General features: G+C 43.8%; 1 protein-coding gene across 3 annotated transcripts in view; it reads right to left on the reverse strand.

Annotated features, from left to right (window-relative positions):
* Positions 1 to 17,613, reverse strand: part of LOC122811579 (major histocompatibility complex class I-related gene protein-like) — a 227,994-nt gene extending 210,381 nt beyond the window's left edge. For 2 of the 3 annotated variants that reach the window (XM_044083510.1, XM_044083508.1), the window contains exon 1: positions 17,354 to 17,611. In XM_044083510.1, the coding sequence (XP_043939445.1) occupies positions 17,354 to 17,468 (115 nt within the window). In that variant the 5' untranslated portion in view covers positions 17,469 to 17,611. Of the gene's footprint in view, positions 1 to 17,353 lie in introns of all 3 variants that reach the window. The other variant, XM_044083509.1, reaches the window with a different exon arrangement.
* Between the last annotated feature and the right edge of the window lie 469 nt (positions 17,614 to 18,082).

Genomic DNA, 18,082 nt, shown 5'->3' on the forward strand with positions numbered 1-18,082 from the left:
ACATATTGCACCTGGTCATCACAAACATGGGCGACAGGTGTTCCACACCAGAGGTCAACGTGTCACTGGTTAGATCAGACCATAAACTAATCACTCTGGATGTCCACACCCCACCACCAACCCCAACTAAGGAAACCACAGTAAAAAACTTTTCTAAAGCAAACTTCACCTTACTTAAGGCAGAGGTGATAAGTTTCACAGCCCCTACGCTAAAGGATAACACTGCCCAAGATGCAGAAACCTTTACAAATGCACAATATGAGCAGCTACAGGGATGCTCACTCCTCTAAGAGAAGGAAACCAGTCTGCTGGACCCCTGCCATAAACAGGCTATACAATAGAAGGAGGAAACTAGTTCAGAAGAAAAGCAAAGAAGGAAAGACATCCCTGATCAGTACAAGTAAGAAACTAAGGTCCCTCATAAAATCATCCAAGGCTAACTTTGAAATAAAAATAGCCAAAGATTCAAAAGATAACCACAAAGCCTTCTTTAGCTATGTTAAGAATCTAAGTGGCAACTCACAGATATGCACTGAACTAGTGCAAAATAGCACAAAATATACTGAACCTACTGATATTGCCAACATCCTGGCAGATAGATTCAGTGCAAACTTCACCCAACTCTCACCCCCAAAAGGGCCCACAACAATACCGGAAAAGTGTAGTGTCAAAGAAATCACAGATGCACAGCTGAAAATATCCCTTTCAAAAGCCAAAAACACAGTGTCAATGGGGCCAGATGGTGTCCCAGGCTGCGTCTTACACGAACTACAGAACAAACTAACCTCCCACCTAAACATGCTGTTTAACCTCAGCCTCTCTATAGGCTACATGCCCATAGAATGGTGCACAACAACTGTTATTCCACTCCACAAAGGAGGGGCCACAACTGACCCTGGTAACTATTGCCCCATAAGCCTGACTAGCCTGGTCTGCAAGGCTATGGAGCGCATCATCATGGAACTCATAAACAAAGACATTGGGAACCTCCAAACACTTGACCCGACCCAGTTCGGCTTTGTTAAGGGCAGATCATGCCTACTAAACCTGGTTGACTTCTTTGAGACAGTCACCAAAGCCATAGACGAGTTGTTCACACAGCCTACCTTGACCTTGCCAAGGCTTTCGACACCATTCCCCACTCGGGTATTACAGAAAAACTCACCAGCCTGAACATAAACCCCTAAGTCACGAGATGGGTTGACAACTGGCTTACAGACAGAATTCATACAGTAAGAATAGCGGGCTCCAGGTCCGACTCTAAACCAGTCAAAAGTAGTGTACCGCAAGGCTCGGTCCTGGGACCCCTACTGTGTGGCATATACTTCTCAGAAGTACAGGCAGATACGGGAGGACTATGGCTAACCAAGTTTGCTGATGACTGCAAACTGGGAGCCATAATTGACTCTCCGGTTGACATGGACATCCTCCAAAAGGGCCTTACTGAGACGGACACCTGGTGTCAAAGTCATGGCCTCAAGCTAAATGCATAGTCATCCCATTTGGGAAAAACAAAACACCCATGAATTACCACATAGGTGGCAGCCCCCTTAATACAGAAGAGGTAATAAGAGATCTGGGGACCCAGGTAGATAGTAATCTCTCCTTTGACAACCATATTGCCAAAGTAGTTAGGAAATCCTTCTATGTGGCCCATCTAATTACTAAAGGATTTGCATCTAGAAATAAAGAGGTTATAGTGCCCCTCTACTCGTCACTCGTCAGACCCATCATAGAGTACAATACCCCATTTGGGATGTACCTCACAAGACACTTCCAACAGCTGGATAGACCACAAAATTACCTCACCAGGAGGATTACTGGCCTCAAACATATGTCCTATGCAGCCTGACTGAAAAAACTCCAGCTGTACTCAGTGGCATATCGCTTACTCAGAGGTGATCTCTGCCTGACTTACAAAGCCATGTCCAACTCAGAATTGATGGACATGCTCCACCTAAAGAAATCCAAGTCACTGTGAGCCACGTGCTCTAGTGAGCTAAACCTCACCACAACAATAAATAGAACATGCTGGATGGATAGATTCCTGTCACAGAGACTCCCCATGCTTTGGAACAAAATTCCAAACTACATTAGGCAGAGCCCCTCACTAACACTCTTCAAGAGAAATCTTGATGAGTGGATGGGTAACAGAAAATACACACAGAAAATACACCCCTGGGATCACTTCAATGGCTCTGCTTGACAGAGGATCAGTTAATTAATCAATGGGATGGCGAAAGTCAACACACTCTGGCTAGGCTTATAAATGCCCTTGGGCAGATAGACTAGTACCTACCTATGAACCTATATGTACATTTACCAGGTGTGTATGCATGCAACTGTGTGTGATGGACACTGTTGTCAAACAGTGTGACCTGGCACACATACCCCTTGTCACAGATAGGTAGCCTTCAGACATGTCATGTCAGTGTTGTGTAGTACCACAGGCTCATACATGTAAAACAGGTTACTGGAGTACAGTCAGTAGGTCCCTCACCAGCTTAGGGATTATATTGACTACAACAGATTCATGTGTCAGCACCTGTTGCCCCTGTCATTTCTTTCCCATACACTCAACCCTGATGCAGTTGTTGAGGGCATGCATGGTACTTTGTATGACAGGTTTGCGGTATGATGTATTCCTGAGTACACAAGGTGAAACAGGGAGACAAAATGGCATATCTTTTGCATACACACAGTAAAGACTGACACAGGGGATGTGCCTACAGTAACACAAACACAGTTTGCAATGGACAGATTTGTAAACGTACATATCCACTTTAATGTACTATAGTGCTACATACACATGACATGCCCCATATAGATTATATGCATTGGACAAAACCCACTACCTCTTACAACATGTACTGTTGTGAATGCCTTCATGGATGGTAGAATAACCTACCAGGTACAGCAACTGGAGTCATTTATTGCTCCTACAAGCCTGGACAAGTGATAGGGTAACAGTCATTGTATCAGCATGATATTTCAGTCAGGTATGATCTGATACTAGCATGTACATCAGTACACTAACTGTGACCTATTTGGTAACAATATCACATACATGGCCATTGTTAGGAGGCACAGACCACATATGGGTTGCAAACATCCAGATATTCCATAGACATCTGTACAGATGACTGCAATGGCCTGTACAACAGTTTAACATGCTGCATGTGAGGCAGATGCTTTTAACACGCTATATAAAGTAATGCCACTGGGAGGTGGTAAACAGGCATGGATGGTACACACATCAAAATGGTATAACCTACCCAGGATATGATTCTCAACCCAAGCACACACACACACACACACACACACACACACACACACACACACACACACACACACACACACACACACACACAAAACTGCCAGTATTGAGATTAGAACCCCTACCTATCTAGTTATCTCTACTATAGTGTTACGCAGTTATCAGATATGCCATTTAGCTTATATGAATTCACCTTGTCCCAAGGTACTTCTAAGGTGAATGCCATCAGCAGGCCTTGTAAAGTAGGGTGATGGTAAGTGTACAGGGCAGTACACAACTCAAAATGGTATAACCCACACAGGATATAATTCTCAATCCCCCCCACACACACACACACACACACACACTTGTCAGTATTGAGATTAGAATCCCTACCTATCTAGTTATTTCTACTATATAGTGTTACACAGTTATCAGACATGCCACAGAGCTTATATGAATTCACCTTGTCACAGGGTACTTTTAAGGTAAATGACATCAGCAGGCCTTGTAAAGTAGAGTGCTGGGAAGTGTACAGGTGGGTACACAACTCAAAATGGTATAACCCACACAGGATATTATTCTCAACCCACACACATACTTGTCAGCATTGAAATTAGAATCCCTACTTATCTAGTTATTTCTACTATACTGTTACACAGTTATCAGACATGCCATGGAGCTTATATGAATTCACCTTGTCCCAAGGTACTTCTAAGGTGAATGACATCAGGAGACCTTGTAAAGCAGGGTGATGGGAAGTGTACAGGGTGGTACACAATTCAAAATAGCACAACCAACACATGATATGATTTTCACACACACACACACACACCTAGTTGCCAGTATTGGGATTAGAACCCCTGCCTATCTCATGATTTATACTATAGTGTTACACATTTATCACACACTACAGAGCTTAATAGGCTGACAACTGGCCAAAGGTGCCACTGGGAAGTGTTGTGGGTGGGAATGGCCTAAACCTGTTTCACCTACAAACAAACACACACTCCCTTTACTCAAGCAAACACAACTGTCTCATGCATCTCTCTCTCTCCCTTTACGCAAGCAAACACATATCTCTCTCTCTCCCTTTACGCAAGCAAACACATATCTCTCTCTCTCCCTTTACGCAAGCAAACACATATCTCTCTCTCTCTCTCTCTCTCTCTCTCTCTCTCAAATTCAAACTGAAGGTTCAGTAGTGATTTCATGTTACTGTGCTAGGAACAGCTATGACTTGCAATTTTAGGTAGTCAAAAGGCACGTACAGTCATTATTAGGCCTCAGAGAATGGGACTGCTTTCATTTAATAAAGAAGTCCACCATGAAAGCTTGAAAGACCACTGCTTTGATTTCGCCCAGTCTATTTTTTCTATCTATGCTGATCATTTTGAAGACTAACTAGGCAAACTCCCAGTTGTGTACTCCATGAAGTTAGATCAGAGGTCAGTTCAGTTACTGAATGGGTATCTTCCATGGTGGTAGCTCATAAGACAAGCTCAGATGATATCAAAATTTGTATTTATCCATGAGATTTGAACAAAGCACTGAAAACACCTCATCCTGCAATGTGTGCAGTTGAAGAAGTCACTGCTCCTATGCCAAATGCCACTGTTTTTTGTCTTAGATGCAAAGAGTTCATTTTGGCAAATTTTGATTGACCGACAATCTTCATTCCTAACCACATTCAGTACTCCTTTTGGCAGGTACCAATTTTTGAGAATGGCATTTGGGATTAATTCTGCTAGTGAAGTCTTCCTGTGTGCAATGGAGCAGATTTTTTCTGGGTATCCATGTGCTATTACAGTAGATGATATTTTAGTAGGAGGTAATGGTGAAGTTGAGCATGACAGAAACAGCAAGAAAGTTCTGGAAAGAGCACATGAAGTGAATCTTACGCTGAATCCTCAGAAGTGCAAGTTCAGGCTACAAGAAGTTACTTATGTTGGTCATTTATTTACCAGTTCAAGCTTATGACCAGATCCTTCAAAGCAAACAGCAATTCTCAAGATGCCAGCTCCAGACAATGTTCAAGCCCTACAACATTTTCTTGGCATGGTTAACTACCTAGGCAAGCACATTCCAGATTTGAGCCAACTTTCAGCATCACTTAGAGAGCTGACATGCAAAGATCTATCTCGGTCATGGTTAGAACAACACCAGAGAGCATTTGATGTCCTGAAAGAGAGAATTGCCAGTCCACCAACTCTCAGATACTATGATGTTCATAACCAGTTACTCTTTCTTATGATGCTTTGAAATTTGGTCTTGGTGCAGTCATTCTTCAAGAGGGTAGACCAGTAGCCTATGCATCCAGAACTCTAACAGAAACTGAAATGCACTATGTGCAGATAGAAAGAGAACTATTGGCAATTGTGTTTGCATGTTCAAAGTTTCATAATTATATTTCTGGTCAACCTATGCAGACTGAAACAGATCCCCAACCTCTAGTCACTATTTTGAGAAAGCCTATGTATACAGCTCCTGCCAGATTGCAATGTATGATGCTCAAATTGCAAAAGTATAATTTATATCTTGTTTACATGAAAGACAAACTTCTTTATCTTGCTGATACTTTATTCAGATCACTCCAAAATACCACTGAACAGCATGAAAATGCGAAACTTGATTTTGAAGTCATGGAAGTGAGAATTTTTTTTTCACTCATCTTGATGAGCTTAGGAGTCATACAGCCTCAGATCCAGTTCTTCAGAAGCTCAACCACTTTATCAGTCGAGGATGGCCGTCAAAGCAATCTTGCTTACCAGTAAAAGTGCAACCTTATTTTCCTTACAGAGATGAGATTTTGTTTGACAATGGTATCATCATGAAAGGTCCAAAAGTGATTTTTCCAAAATCCTTGCAACAAGAGTATATTATCATCTTGCATCGTGTCCATCCAGGAACTGATTCTACAAAAGAAGAGCGAGAGGACTAGTATTTTGGCCTTCTATGTCACAGGACATTGAGACAGTACTTTTATCTTGTTCTGTATGTAATAGTAGAAAGCCAAATCAACAGAAATAACTACTTCAGCTAAAACAGATTCCTGAACTGCCTTGGTCGACAGTAGCTACAGACATTTTCGAATGGAATGGTCAACATTACTTGGCATTAGTAGACTCTTATTCAAATTGGTTCAAGATTGACCTACTTCCTAACCTAGCATCCAATACTGTCAACTGTCATTACTAAGATGAAGTGTCATTTTGCAGTCCATGGTAGCCCACACAGTTATTTCTGACAATGGTACACAGTTTACAAGCCAGCAGTTCAAAAGATTTGCTGAAGAGAGGGACTTTACTCATGTCACAAGTAGCTCTGAGTACTTGCAGTCAAATGGTTTTACAGAACATGCAGTTCAAAGTGCGACACATTGACTAGAGAAGTTGTAACGAGACAATAGTGATGGTTTTCTTGAATCTCTTAAATCTCAGAAATGTTCCTCATGATAAACATCTTAGTTCTTCTGCACAGAGACTTCTGTCAAGACAAACCAGAACCACATTACCAATTAGCAATCATCCATTGGTTCCATGTGTCAAGAATAACAGATCAGTGAAAGCCAATCTGTTAAAGAAGAGCTTATCCCAGAAGTCCTATTATGATAAGACCAGCAAACTGCTCAGTCCATTATGAGACAGGGAGATAGTGAGGATGCAGACGTCCAAAGGTTCTGATTGGATTGGTGTCGTGAAAAGTGTATGCCCAGAGCTGAGATCGTACATTGTGGAATTGCAAGTAGCAGAATTTAGGTGGAATCAGAAACATATGATCCTGGTGTCTGAGTTTGTACTGCAGTATCATATCTGCGAGAAAGACTCTATAATCCAGCATTCCAGTTCCAGAGGATCTTCCAGTAAATATCCCTGTTGCTGAGAAGAATACCGAAACTGCTGAAGCAAGTTGTTCACTGATGACTGTCCCTGTTGCTAAACACAATTCTGATTGCTATAGCACTAGATCAGGTTGCATTTCCAGACCATGTTCCAGATACACTGCAACTGGACATAAGCTTTGTGTTTATTTCTTATTGTCTGTACAATTGCATGTTTCTTTTCAAATGTTATTATATTGTGGGCAAGTCATCAAAGAGGGAGGATGTAGATCAATATGTATGTATACCTTTAAGAAACTTTCTAGGGGCTTGCACAAGTGTATAAATACTGAGCACTTGCAAGCCTGACTGCCATTTGCAGTAAGCTGTTGAGATGTAAGCATGTATGTCTGTGTAGTCTGTCAATCAGTTTGTTTACATTTTGTACTGCTGCTATCCCTCCTGATGTGTTTCTTTGTAATAAAGCTTGCAAGCGAACTACCCCACCTGTTCATCTTTAATGGAAAACAAGATGAGTGACAGCAGGTATCCTGGCCAAAGTTCCACTAGTCAACATGAGTTGCACCTCAGGAATCCCCTGAAAATAACCCAGGCAATAAAATTAAATAAATAACCATGTGCACAATATACATTTCAATTATATATTGGTATTATTCATAGGTTGGTACTAGGCTTTTGGCCCTAGGGCCTATACAAGCCTAGATAACAATTTGCTGGCTATTTCTTCCCACAACTCAGAGACCACAATCTGACAAGCTAATGGGCTGCTTGTGTAGACATGGAGCTTTTTATTGAGGTACATTCTCATTCTGTTATTGATTAGACAGTATTGTGATACTTATGTTTTTGTAACACTTTAATGAACTGACTGGGTATTTAATTTTGTTATACATTTTTATAGATAGTGCAAATGGGAGACATGCAACTTTTAGTTATGTACTTACCATAACTTCAGATGTTTGGGATCCATCTCGCCTACATTCTGACTGATGGGTTCGGAGCCGATCCCTCGGCTCCGACTCGGCACGCTTATGCTATAGAGCGAGGCCTCTAATTGGCTGAGCTATCTTTATCCCAGGATGCACCACCACTAATCCCCCAGATCTTGTTTGTCCGCATTCATGCACACATGCACAGCTTGTTTATATAACATTGTTAGATGTTTCAAGATGAAACAACAGGATTCGGACCTTCTGATATCCTCTGATCTCCAAGGAAGGGGGAAGGAGGGTGGGTTATTAGGAATGTAGGCGAGATGGATCCCAAACATCTGAAGTTATGGTAAGTACATAACTAAAAGATGTTATGTGATCCTATCTCGCCTACATTCTGACTGATGGGACAGCGTCCCTAGCACCTAAATCCCGGGTGGCTCATTGGAAAACACTCCTGAGCACTGTGGAACCAAATGAAGCTCGTCCTCTAGATGCCACATCTAATTTGTAGTGAGAAATGAAGGTGTGCGGGGAAGACATGTAGCCACAGCACAAATGTCACCAATAGCAAGCTTAGAATGAAATGCTACCGAAGTAGCCATAGCCCTTGTAGAATGAGCCTTGACAGAGGTGGAAAGCTCTTTGTTAGAATAAATATAAGCTTGAGTAATACAGTCCCTGATCCATTTGGCAATAGTGACCTTTGTGACCGCGTTGCCCAATTTGTTTTCTGCAAAGGACACAAACAACTGATCTGTCTTCCTTGATTGTTTGGTCCTGTCCAAATAAAAACGTAACTGCCTGTGGACATCTAGTGTGTGGAAAATAAACTCCGCTTTATTGGAGTATTCTGGGAAAAAACTGGGAGCTCTAATGACTGTTGCAAGCATAAAGTAGAACAGACTTTAGGAACAAAAGAAGGATTTGGTCTGAGGGATACCCTGTCTGTATGAAAAACCAAGTGCGGGGTTTCACTGACAAAGCTTGAAGTTCTGAAACCCTCCTGGATGAAGTAATTGCCACTAGAAAGGCTGTCTTCCATGATAGAAACTTTAGATCACAGGTAGCTGCCGGTTCAAAGGGAAAAGAAGTCAGGGCACGTAATACTATATCGAGATCCCATGGAGGTGCAGGATGAGAAATCGGAGGTCTTAATAAAGCAGCACCTTTCAAGAAGGTCTTACACAACCTGTTGCTCATTAAAGGTGGGTCTATGGATTCATGAAAATTAGAAATCGCTGCCAATTGTACTTTGATGGTAGAAACAGAAGAGCCTTGATTGAAGAGAGGTCAGGAATTTGAGTACTTCTGCCACGGGAGTAGAAATGGGGTCCAGGCCCCGGAGTTGAGCCCAGATAGCAAACCTTTTCCATTTGCTAGAATACAGTTTCTTCGTAGCCGACTTGTGGGCTGAAGACAATATGTGCACCACATCTGGATCCAGTGCATGTCTCCTGACTATGGTCGGAAGAGGAGGAGCCAGGCCGTCAATTTTAATGTGTGTAGGGAATGGTGTAGTAGTCCCGACTGATGAATCAGTAGGTCTGGGACCTGGTCCAGGAACCATGGACCTTCCAGAGCATGTTTCCGAAGATAGGGAAACCACACTTGACGAGGCCAGTATGGAGCAATTAAGATCATCTTGCTGCCTAAGAGAGATGCCTTTTGAATCACTCTGGGGAGGAGAGGAACTGGAGGGAAGTCATAAAGCAGTCCGGTGGGCCAAGGATGGACTAATACGTCCATAGGGCTCTTCCCCGGAGCCGGGGTTAGGGAGAAAAATTCTTTGCACTTCGCATTCAGAGGAGTCGTGAAGAGGTCGCAACACGGAACTCCACATTCGCTGAAAATCTGCCTTGTAATTGTCATATTCAGAGACCATTCATGAGGAGAGAGGATGGTTCTGCTCAACCTATCGGCTATGACATTGGATTTGCCCGGTATGTGGGTATCCACTAGGAACCGTTTGGTCGAGACTGCCCATTCCCAAACTCTCATCGCTTCTCTGCAAAGAGGATAGGATATGGTCCCTCCCTGTTTGTTCAGGTACCAGACAACTGACATGTTGTCTGAGTGAACAGCAATTACGCCCTGAGGGAGGTAATCGTGAAGGGCTCGAAGGGACAGGAGTACTGCCCTCATTTCTAGGATGTTGATGTGGAGAGGGGTCTCTACCGGGTGCCATTTGCCTTGGACTGACCTGCCCAGGGAGTGCCCCCCCCACCCCGTCTGGGAGGCATCCGTGGTCAAAGTGGCCACCGGATGAGGAAGAACAAAGGGTCGTCCCTGGTCCAAATTGGAGGACACTAGCCACCAGTGAAGGTCCCGTTTGCAAGATTCTGTGATCCATATTAGATGATTGAGAGGGAGTTCCTGAAAGGACCACTGAGTTGAAAGAAGCCACTGGAGGATTCTCATGTGTAACCTTGCCAAGGGAACTAGGAGAACTGTGGCAGACATCGATCCCAATAGCTGTAGGACCATTCTGGCTGGGGCTTTGGACCTGGGGAGTAAGGCTCGAACCTGATTTTGAATGGTCTGAATTCTGTCTGCAGGTAGATAGACCCGCATCTGGTTTGAATCTATCTCTACCCCTATGAATCTTATTCTTTGAGATGGCCTTAACACAGACTTTGGCCAATTGAAGGTGATTCCAAGGGAATTGCCCAGTGATATTGTGGCTTGCAGGTTCCGTAGAAGTAGATGCTTGGAGGTGGCAGTTAGGAGCCAGTCATCTAGGTACAGAAACACCTGGAATCCTGGACTTCTCAGGTGAGCAGTCACTACTGCCAAGCATTTGGTGAACACCCTGGGGGCTGTGGTGAGACCAAAGGGCAGCGCACGGAACTGAAAATTACTGCATCCTAGGCTGAAGCGCAAGTGTCTCCTGGACGTTTGATGCATTTTGATATGGTAATACGCGTCCTTGAGGTCTATGGAGCACATCCAAACACCTTTCTCCAACAATGGGAGAATGGTTTGTAAAGTGACCATTCGGAACTTGGACTTCTTGACTGAACGGTTTAGGTTGCTTAGGTCCAAAATGGGCCTCAAGTTCCCGGTCTTTTTTGGCACCAAAAAGAATCTTGAGTAAGTCCCTAATCCGATCTGGTCTGCGGGGACCGGTTGGATGACTCCTTTTTGCAGCAGCTTTGAAACTTCTAAGGCTGCGGTATCCCGTTGACTGGGTGGTGGGTCCGGGATTCTTTTGGACTGGGGGGGGGGCAACAGAATGGGATGGAGTAACCTCCGGCGATAATTCGAAGCACCCATCGGTCCTGAGTGATCCCTTCCCAGGCCTTCAGGTGCTTCGAAAAACGACCCCCGACTGGCTCCGGAGCAGCACAGTCGGGCAATCCCTCAGGCACTATGAAAAGCTGAAGAGCTACGAAAGAACTCGCGGTCTCCAGTGTTACGAGGGCCTCTGCCGCCTCTGGGACGGCGTCTTCCTGATGAATTTCCCCCTCCTCTGCCTCTGGAGGGGGAACCTTCCTGCTGAGAGGGATAAGACTTCTGAGATCTACGGAACCACATCTTCCCTCCTCTTTTAGCCTTGGGATAAGGTCGAAAGGGAGTGGAAAATCATGCCCCTATGGCAGTCAGAGTCTTACCCTCCTGTTCACAGCGGGTAAGTGTGTCTTTCACCTTGGGCCCAAACAGGGAGGACCCATCAAAGGGGGCATCGGCGAATGAAGACTTGAAGGCCTCCGCGAAATGACACAGGTGGAGCCAGGCTTGTCTCCGTAGAGCAATGCCTGTACCCGCCACTCTACTCGCCCCTTTGGCCGCATACGAAATGAGCCTCATGGACAAGTTCGAAATGGACGACATCGTAGCCAGCTGAGAACCAACCGTCTGGGCCAGCTCCTCAGGCAGGTTACCTAAGAGGGTATCGGATAGCTCCTTAATCAGATCCCTCTGGAATCTCGTAAAGTGCGTCAGGTAGTTCAGAGACCTCAAAGTAAAGGCCGCTGAACTAAGGGTGCGCTTACCGTACCGATCCATGCTCCTAGATTCCTTATTAGGAGGATGGACGGATGTAGAAGCCTCTGCTACATCTTGCTGGGTAGCAGATGCCACCACCATAGCATCCACAGCAACACCTTTCGTAAGGAACTCTCTATCTGGGGGCACCGAAAGAAATTTGTTTGGACGAGCGGGCACCGGTTCCACAGAGTCTGGGTGTTCCCACGCCCTTCGACAGATCAAATCCAAGAGCTCGTCGAAGGGCGGAGACACCCAGGAGGCGGAGGGCTGAGCCCCGAAGGCCTTCAGGGACACCGACTCATCAGCAGAGGGAGGTTTGGACTGCCAGCCGCCTCGTTGTTTTAGGGCTTCCAGGATGTCTGCAAAGGAGACATCATCCAAGGACGACTTGGGGGACCCCTCTGCATCATCGAGATCGGTGTCAGATGTCAAAGACTCATCAGGGGAGTCAACGTGCTTCCTCTTGCACGTTTTCTTCGTGGGAGGTTCTTCTGAAGAGGATTCAGAAGGACCTCCAGGCCAATGACCCAGTCTCCAAATGTAGGGAAGGAGCTAGGGAAACTGTGGAGGTAGCCAATGAAGATTTGGCTAGAGCACTCCTCATAGCCCTGAAGGCGGGACCACCAGAATCCTGGGAAGGTCCCCCCTCCGTGGCCACGACAGTGGACGGTACTCCCGTCGCCGACGCACCAAGAGGGAGACTTGGGACCGAAAGCATCAATCCCGAAGCCTCCCCCCCAGGGCCGAAGGAAGAAGTCCGTGCACTGAACTCCGACCCGAGAGCCGGAGTAAGGGTCGGGCCTGACCCTAACACCTCCACTGGTTCCACCAACACCTGCTCCAACGGTGCCGAAGCTGTTGGAGGAGGAAGTACAATAGGGGAGTGGACCATCGGCTCTGAAGCCAACTGGGCTGGAGCCGAAACCATCTTTTGGAACACCGGAGATTGGAAGAGTCGAAGGAGCACTCTGTCGATGTCCGAATCAGACATCCTGGATGATCTCGAGGATACCGATCGGGCCCGAACCGATTTCTCCATCGGCTCCGAAGGGCTCGGGGACCGGCTCCGAAAGGACTCAACAATTATCGGCTCTGAGGAAACCTTCAAGGAAATTTCCCTCGGCGCCGATAAGGACTTCGGCTCCGAGGGGGAAGAGTCTGAGCCGATGACCCTTATCAGCTCCAATATCAGTGGAGCCGATGAGGGTGACCCGCCTCTCGATGCCCCAGACCTCGGCTCCGAAACTAGAGGGGTCGAGGCTGGAGGCATCGAGGCAGACCGTTCCGACCTCGGCTCCAAAGTCCATGGAGCCGATGGAGAAGTCTGCTTAGCTTTCTTAGCCGTCAGTTCCGACTGACTGGTCGGAGCCGGCGCTTTCCTCTTCTTAGAAGGACGGAGAGGAAGATAAAGCCTCCTCGAAAGAAGGCTTGATTAATCCTTTGAGGATTAATTTGTTTTTCCTCCTGGAGGACTCGGGAGGAAAAGCATGGCATACACTGCACGATTCCTGCAGATGTTTGGCACCAAGACAATAGGCATACGAGTGGTCATCCGTTATGGACATTTTGAACCCACACCTCGTGCACTTTTTAAACCCGGAGGGTTTATGTTCTTTAGACATAGTCCTACAAGAAAAACAGACCACAACAGCAAACTTAAGGGTTTGACACACAGGAACAATAAGTATGCCACTAACTCAGAATATTAAAACTGAAAAACTTTTTTTTTTTTTTTTATACACACAGAAGCGAGAAAGGGGAAACAAGGAGGGTCAAGACCCTCTAACTCAAACGGGTACTTGACCCACACACAACCACTGAGAAGTAGTAACCACAGGGGAAGGCCCCTCTAACTTAAACGGAACCTTCTCTGACAGGAAATTATACTAAAAATTCAATCAAACTGCCAGAAACACACTCGTACACAAAGAATAGCCGTTAAAACATCTTTTGGGTTTAAATGAAGCAAATACTGACAGGAAAAAAGACTATATATATAGTACTTAGCCCAGCCAATGTTGAGACCACGTCCAAGCTCTGTAAGCGGCAAACGAGATCTGGGGGATTAGTGGTGGTGCATCCTGGGATAAAGATAGCTCAGCCAATTAGAGGCCTCGCTCTATAGCATAAGCGTGCCGAGTCGGAGCCGAGGGATCAGCTCCGAACCCATCAGTCAGAATGTAGGCGAGATAGGATCACATAACATCCATAGTTTCTGTAAAACAAATCATTCAATCCTTCTACTTCTATATCTGGTAGCAATCTATCACTGTTGGATGTTCCCATAATTGTACTTGTTTGATGCTTTAAATCAAATGCAAAGAAACAAGTTCCCTGCATGATGCTGAGTAACAGTTCCATGCAGAAATGAGGACTGAGTATTAAATAGCACATGACTAGCTCTTGGCTCAGGTGTAAATCAGTATAATGTTGACTAACTTTTGACAAGACTCATTAGCTTGAGATAGGTCTCCCACAAATAACTGAAATACTGTCCTCTTAAACCTGATTCATCAAATGTATTTCACGAAACTGTGTTGACTGAATAGTTTTGGAAGGAGGGAATTGTAATGACCATCCATTCAGCCAAGTCAAGACATCCAAGTAAGCCTTCAATACCCCTTCTCCAAGAAATATAAGTTATGCTGACATCCTTACACTTCAGGGTTAGCTTATTGCTGGTTTCGTTTTCTTCAGCAACGCAATGTTTGGGCAACCCTCAACAACACTTAACTGAATTAAGTGGGTTATTTAGTTAATGAATTAATCTAATAAGATTGTACTGGAAATACTTTTGCCAAACATGAAAACAGTCACTAACTGCAGAAAAAGTATGAACTATATAGTGTTGCTTGTTATTCTGTTTTAATGCCTGCAGCTCATTCCTATGCCAATAATTATTTCCTTCTTGCATATTAACATAGGCATTGTCGGCATTGTTATTACGAAAGGCATATACATATTTATTTAGTGTGTCATTTGGTCATTCAGGTTGATCCACTTCAGAGAGTCCACAGTGCAAACACAGGAGCAGTTTATCACTAAATTTGGCAGAATGTCCTTAGGATGTGGAAGGAAGTAGTATATCAAGAAATAACCTACAAAGATACTGGAAAAACATGCAATTGCCAACCGAGCAAGACCAAGAGGTGATGGCTGAACCTCAGACAGAGGTACTTAGAAATAGCAGTGCTAACCACTGTACCACCATGCTGCAACATGGAGGACTATGTGATGCTTTGTCTTCTAGCATCACTGATGTAGCCTGCTTAGCTTCTTGTTAACCTGCATCCTAACACCTTGTGTTAAAAAGTAAAGTCACTGCCGTAGGAAGAGCAGGGCAGATAGGGCTTCTACCCAGACACCAAACCGAGGGATGCAACAGTGGTGAATCCCAGACACCAGACTGAGGCATGCCACAATGGTGGATAACTTAGTAATTTTTTCAGCTTTTCTCGCCCCCTAGTTGATTATTCAGGAGGATGGAAGTTTGATCCGGTTGCCAGTTATTTCTTGTTTCCATTTATAATGATTAAATAAGGATACTAACTCCTTACCTTCTTTCCATCCCAGCTCTCAATCTAGTAAGTCTCTCTCACTCTTCTGCAAGAGTGAAAAAAGTTGCCAGGTTGTGAGCTAGGATGGTATGGAGGTCAGATCTTACTCCTCAGTAGGCTGCACAAATACTGCCCCTACCCCTTGGGTGTTTCTGAGGATGGAGACCACTACCCTCATGCCACCCTAATTAAAGTCTTTCTAAATTTTTGTCATTCAGGGGTAATAAAACTTTGTCCTAAAATGCAACATTGGTGCCAGATTGATAATCCAAAAAAAAAAATGAAATCCCATGATACAACCAGGGTAAAACATGTCAATTTTTTTAAAGCCCTGCCCATCTGATTTACGTTTTATTCTGTAATGTAATGTCAGAACCCACAGTACTCACCAGAGTAAATTCTACTGATTGAAAACAGTTCTACAACATTGCAACTGTGTTGTCCAGGAATTGTGGTATTCTAGAAGTTCCTTATTCTCAACATCTGGTGTGACCAGCCACATGGTCAACAATCAGGGACAAACACAAAACTAACTGGGGCAAAGGCCATAGATACTTCTTAAATTTTAGAATTATTCACATAGAACATGGCTAAAATAACAGATTTTGCACTGACAAGCATTTTCTCAAGAACTTTTAACTGTGGTGTCTGGCAATATTTTCTTATAAAATCAGAAATTTTAGGAGGGATGGACCAAATATTTGAGCCAAAATTACAGATTTCCTTGAAAATCAAGTACATTTGAGAAGCATAGATGGAAAAGACCCTGATTGGTTTTGACACATTCTGCCCCAAAAGATATCAGTAGATAAAACTGGCAATTGTTTAGAATACCTTTTTTTCTCCATCTATTAATACAGGTGCCCTGCAACAGCAAAGGCATAATATTCAGTGCTCAGGTATAACACCTAAAATCTACAAGCTGAGGGGGCTTGTGCAGAGTTAGCACCTCCAAGTCCTGCAGGAAATGTCAAACACGATTATCACATGAAAGGTAGAGAGAATTGCAGGGATGGGGGGGCTCAGTGGGCCAGGGATAGGATGGGGAGGCATAAAATTAGTATGTCACCCCAGAGCATCAGATGCTCTTGCTGCAGCTGATAGTCCCCAAACTGAAGATAAGTTTGAATACCTTTTAAATGTATTCATCATTAAACTGCAGTTCTAGAGAATTACTGCCATCTATCTTATAAATGATGTATTTTTTTATTCATTACACATGTTGAGTTAATAACTACAATAATTAGAAACCCATCGGTTTGTTCTTCTGCATGACCTACATGTATGTTACTGAATGCAATACACATGTTCCTATATGTCATGCATGTATATATTATGATTTATGTACCAATATGTTAGACATTCTCCTCCTCTAACTAACTCACAGTCACTTTTGATGACTAAACTTTATATCAATAAGGAAACAGAAGAGCTAAAATGGCAGAGAACTTCCTGTCATCCAAATCTCCTGTTAAACTGAATATGACATCTGCTTAAAATAGGTTGCCTTTAGTTAGCTAGTAGAAGAACAATATCCATTTAGGTCTAATATTTTCTGATTGGATGCACAATCAGTGAAACAAGCGATGCGTGACTTGTACGTACATTAGCTATACTTTTGAATGAATAATCTCACTATAATACATAAACATGTAATCCACAAGTCTCATACATGAATTAACAAACTGGAAAGGAATATTTTGTATCCATAGTTTACAATCATGTCATTAAGATCAGGAACCAAACTCATGATAGCTATCATATTTTAAACACTTACCAGTAGGAAAAGCAACAGCCAGTATTATGAGAAATGAAAGATAAAACTTCTGCCACTGACAGACATCTCTGCTGACAAACATGTCCCACATTTCTGGGTCCATTAACGTATACATTTGTTTACCTTACAGTACCTGCAGTAGCCTGTGTTGCTAAAGTCATGCTCTGTAACTTACAGAAAGGATTTTGATATGCTCCGCCCAGCAACAGAGAGTTAGCTAAGCTGCTTTCAGCACTTTTTCGTTAAGGAAGTGAGATCCAAAGCTGTTTTTTTATGTTTACAAACTAGGTCTTGAACTTGAGCCAGCCTTCCAACCATGTTACGTTCTAATTTTTGACTGAAATACTCAGGTTATTTGAAATGCATTCTTACAGCAGTTTTAGTGGCACAATAGGTAGCATGCTTGCCCTTTATGCAGAAGGCTTTGGGTTCTATTCCCACACCATGTAGATGGTGCAGTTATGAGTGTGTTTTCCTTTGTTTAACATGCCTGGTAACCATAAGCTGTTTGCCAGCTATTCCCTAATAACAGGCTTGTTGGTCTAGCAGTATGTGTTTCATTTAGGGTGTGAAGAGGTCCTGATTTCCAAGCTCAGTGCTGACAATTAAGGGTTATGGTGCGTCACTGGGCTGCTTTCTGTAGTTATGAGTTTGATTCTCTCATTCTCCATTTGTGTACCGTGTGAATCAAACACATTGAAAGTTCCCTGGTGTAAATGGGAAATAGAG

The sequence above is a fragment of the Protopterus annectens genome, chromosome 9.part0 (assembly GCF_019279795.1).
Source record: "Protopterus annectens isolate FY-2018-M chromosome 9.part0, PAN1.0, whole genome shotgun sequence".
NCBI classification, from domain to species: domain Eukaryota; kingdom Metazoa; phylum Chordata; order Ceratodontiformes; family Protopteridae; genus Protopterus; species Protopterus annectens.